We start from the raw sequence: 4,619 nt of genomic DNA on the forward strand, positions 1-4,619 counted from the left end.
TCTGGGGCAGAATCTGCCTATGCATTGTCAATGTAAATGCGTGGATTCACGCAAGAGCGGATTTTTCCGCTTGTCGCGCAGACCTTGCGTTTATCTGCTCTACGCGACTTGTCCATTGGAAGCATAAAACTGCTGGAGGCAGGAGCTGATTTTCTCCCTCTGTCCAATCGGGTGAGTGGAAGGCGGACTGTCTCAAGACTCAGGAAGCAACATGGTGCTCAAGGCAGCAGGCGGTGCGGGCTACGGGGACGGTCTTGAATGTGAGTGACAGGTGCGTCACAGCGTTTTTTTAGAATCCGCTGGTTGCAAAAAACTGTGGCCGGCTGGCCGCACACAACCTGCGTTTAACAGCGGCCAGCCAACTTTTGGTGAGAGGGCATGGTCACACCTCACTTTTATTTTACCTCTGGGGCGAAATCTGCCAATGCTTTGTCAATGCAAATTCATGGTCTTGCGATGTTTTGACCATGAATCCACGCATTTGCATTGACAAAGCATTGGCAGATTCCGCCCCAGAGGTAAAATAAAAGTGCGGTGTGACCGTGCCCTAAAAGTCCAGCATTAAAAATGTACTTCAGTAAAAGTACACAAGTATTGTCATCAGAATACTTAAAGTACCAAAAGTAAAAGTACCCATTATGCAGAATGTCCCATTTCACAAGTTAAACTTGAAAAGGGTCTTAAAAGGCCTTAAATTGTCACTTCACTGTAATCTAGGGACCCCCCGCAAAAAAAAAGGATAATTTGGGGACCGTCTGGGGGTCCCGACCCACAGGTTGAGACTTTTTTTGTACTTTAGTTTAGTTAATTTGGTTTATGAAGGACAGTGTGCACATACATTAGTTACACGTAAAGAATAAAAAGATGTGATCTGTATAGTCAATAAATATTATTGCACAAACAATAAACACAACATAATCTTGTCATAGTATCAGGACCACAGGATACAATAAATACACATGAAGTGTCTGTCCATATAGATTACACATTCCATAGAATCTCTGCCAACAGCCATAACAATCAATAATAACAACAATACCATTGTGAAATATAAAGTGAGTAGTGATGTAAAGTTGCATAGTCTCAAAGTGAGGTCCAGGGACCCCCAGGTCCCAGGGGGTCTCCAGCAAAATTATAGCATCAAAATCGGTTTAACCACTTTAACATCAGCTATTTGACAACTGCCGATCCACAAGCTCACAACGTGTAACGATGCAAAGCATTGTGAGCATGTAGATCTGCTTTTATTTTATTTGTCTTGAACATTTTTGAAAAATTTTCAATATTTTTTTAACCTTTTAACAAAAGTCCCTGGCACACAATTATCTTCAGATGGGGGTCGGTGGCCAAATATACATATTAATGTGGGGGTCCTCCTTGACATGAAAAAGTTTGAGAGCCACTGATAAAAAGTGCATAGATCAGTACCACAAATGGACAGAAGAGGGAGATAGAGTACTTCCTTATACAGTAAAGCGCTCATTCACAGGAATTATCAAAGGAAGCCTTGCCCAAATATGGATTTCCACATGGCTCCAGACTGCCCTGCAATCCATATTACGCTTATGAATTGGCACACATTCCGCTCACCAAGACCTCAGAAATGCATGTCATAACACATTATTGATGCATTAATACAATTTACATCAATTTAACTTTCAACTTATTAGATAATCCTCGCTGTTGGGTGGAAACCTTGTATGTCCCAAACCAAACCGTTACTTTTCAGGAAATGGATAAAATAACCTAGTTACAGGTATTATTATTTAGTCACAAGTTAAGCCACCTTTTCATTGGTTCAATATTTATATGTGTGTGTTCAATATTTATATGTGTGTGTGTGTGTGTGTGTGCGCGCGCGCACACACACACACACACACACACACACACACACACACACACACACACACACACACACACACACACACACACACACACACACACACACACACACGCACACACACACACACACACACACACAGCCAACAAACTTAAAGTATAAAATGGAGGATGACCAACCAATAGCATTCCTTTTAAAAGAACACGAAAAGATGAAATATGGAGATACAAGGTTTCTGTCCAACAGCAGTAATATACTGCAGGTAATTGTTTTATGTGACCAAGGTTCAATATTACAGGAATGTTTTTTAATTTTGTAGAAACTGTAACGCACACCAATGACTGTGGTGAGGTTTTGTTACTCAGGTCCTCCTGATCATGGCAGAATAAATTACAAATAATACCTAACACTATATGTGCAAATAAAGTCCATAAAGACATAACTACACACAAAATGCAAGTACCAAAACAGTGTGAGCAACGTTAAACACACCATATGAAATATGCATGGTGCCTATTTTTCTTTTTCTTTTATCAGCAGTAATGAAACTCACCACCACCAACCAAACTTTACACAGCTTTTATATGTCCATGAATGAGATAGAATACTTTAGCATGCGCACACACACACACACACACACACACACACACACACACACACACACACACACACACACACACACACACACACACACACACACACACACACACACACACACACACACACCTAGCAAGTGTTGCTTGCTCAAACAAACAAAAATGATCAAAAACATCTGATCAATGCAATGCATGACACATTGATCAATTTTTTTGGTACACTAGAGTAGGTATAAACTCTATGTATCAAGGGCGAAGCATCAACACAGGTACACGCAGGATATACAAATATAATCGTCACATCACCCATTGGTTTCCACAGACCACTAGTTCAGCGAAAAATGGCTGCGAGTGCAACCGCAGCGAGTGTGCTATTGGTGGGTCTTCACTCAGTATAACCCACTCACAAGCCCCGAAAAGCATACCCTGCTTTATCTATTTCAGGGGTCTGCAACCTGCGGCTCTGGAGCCACATGTGGCTCTTTAGCCCTTCCCTTGTGGCTTCCTGTAGCTATAGAAAACATTATATGGAAATGTAGGACCTATATTCATTGTGACAAAATAATACGGCCAACAAGTGATAGAGGGAGGATAGTCCAGGGCTCAAGATCTTGTTTAGTACAGGCAAAAAGTGTGGAGAAAATTATACTCATAAGACTGTAACATTTATCTTTATATAATGTTTATTATAAACAGTATTAGTATTTATCTACAGATATTTACATTACAAAAATAAATCATATGTTCTTCAGAAGAGACATTTAGTTCAGTGCAATGTGTTTACTTTGACATTAAAACAATTCTGAACTGGAGCTTTTCTCAAGTAAAGACTTTCCCAGCAGTGTAACAATGTTCATCATCTTCATCACAGTGTTTATGGTTGAGGTTCTGAATCTGCCATCTTCATCACAGCAGAACTCACAGGGTGGTTGAGGTCATGTGGTCTGATGTTGAGGTCATGTGGACAGATGATGATCTCATGTGTACAGGTGATGAGGTCATAGGAACAGAGGATGTTGAGGTCAGTGTAGAGGTGATGGAAGGGGTGTTGGTTTCACCACTTTATTTTCTTTCCTGAAACAAAAAAGTCACATCAGTCTCAATGGTTGTTGTCTTGATGTGGAGTAAATATAGATTTCCATATTGGTTGATATTCTTTTAGTGCAGCTCAGTCAAGTTAATGTTAATCTTACTTTAATTGGTCCTTCTTGTAGATAAAATCTCCGAACTTTGACTCTGGATTCACGCATATCTTGCCTTTTGCTGTTTCCACACTGGAGATTGATAAAATAATATTAGTGACAGGTGATAGAGAACAGTTTGTAAAATGAACGGTACCTCATATGATTTAGGATGCTGTGTAGAACATTGCACTTACATAATCTCCCTGCGAGGGCAGAAGGTACTGGCCTCAACCACCAAAGGATTACCCTTGATGAGTTTTGTGTTCATGTGGTTGACTCCTTTATTTAAACATAGGCAGGACCTTCTATTGCCTGTATGGCCTGTGGAATGAAGGGACAGAACACTTAGTCGGACAGTGGCATTAAATGATTAAATACATAAACCTTTATCTGTGTTTTAAAACTATTCACAAACTGCATCAGCAGCAAGCATAAAATCACAAAGATGAAAAGATTAGAGAGTAAAAATCAGGCTTTTGACTATACAACCACATAATAGAATTACACAATCCATGATTTCCAACTCAATCTAACCATTAACTGTGCAGGCTGGTATTATGCAAAGCGACTTGATGTGCAACAATATATAGTATAAAAGCCACATTACCTTCTACATGCAGAGCAAGAAGGCAGACGAGAACTGTGATGACAGCTGATTTCATGATGCAGGACATGATGGAGAGAAGCTTCTTCAAGTGTTCTGATTGTTTCCTCTGTTGTGGATGGAGGAGAGATCTCGTATTTATGTTCAAATATGCACACTCCCCTTCTCCCTCCTCTCTTCCCCACTGGGCTGCAGTCCAGACACTGCATCACTCATTCCTCTTTTGGTTTCGTTTTCCAAGAATTCCTCGATAGAAGAGGAATCACAGTGTTGGCTCATGTTTGCACAAACCGGGCACGTGAGAGAAGTGAACGGAATTTGAGCAGTTTATAATAAATCACTGTTAGACCGAGGAGCTTTATTTCAATGTCACTTTTTATCAGATAAAGTGCATA

General features: G+C 40.2%; 1 protein-coding gene across 1 annotated transcript; it reads right to left on the minus strand.

Annotated features, from left to right (window-relative positions):
* Window positions 1–3,380: 3,380 nt before the first annotated feature.
* Window positions 3,381–4,320, minus strand: LOC308088077 (uncharacterized protein). Its single transcript, XM_080432426.1, has 4 exons — window positions 4,228–4,320; window positions 3,815–3,941; window positions 3,630–3,710; window positions 3,381–3,510 (listed from the first exon to the last, which is right to left on the minus strand). Exons 1-4 carry the CDS (start codon window positions 4,292–4,294, stop codon window positions 3,459–3,461), a joined length of 327 nt encoding a protein of 108 aa, XP_080288552.1. The 5' UTR covers window positions 4,295–4,320; the 3' UTR covers window positions 3,381–3,458.
* Between the last annotated feature and the right edge of the window lie 299 nt (window positions 4,321–4,619).

This window comes from Gymnoscopelus braueri (genome assembly GCF_963280865.1).
Source record: "Gymnoscopelus braueri genome assembly, chromosome: 7".
NCBI lineage: Eukaryota > Metazoa > Chordata > Actinopteri > Myctophiformes > Myctophidae > Gymnoscopelus > Gymnoscopelus braueri.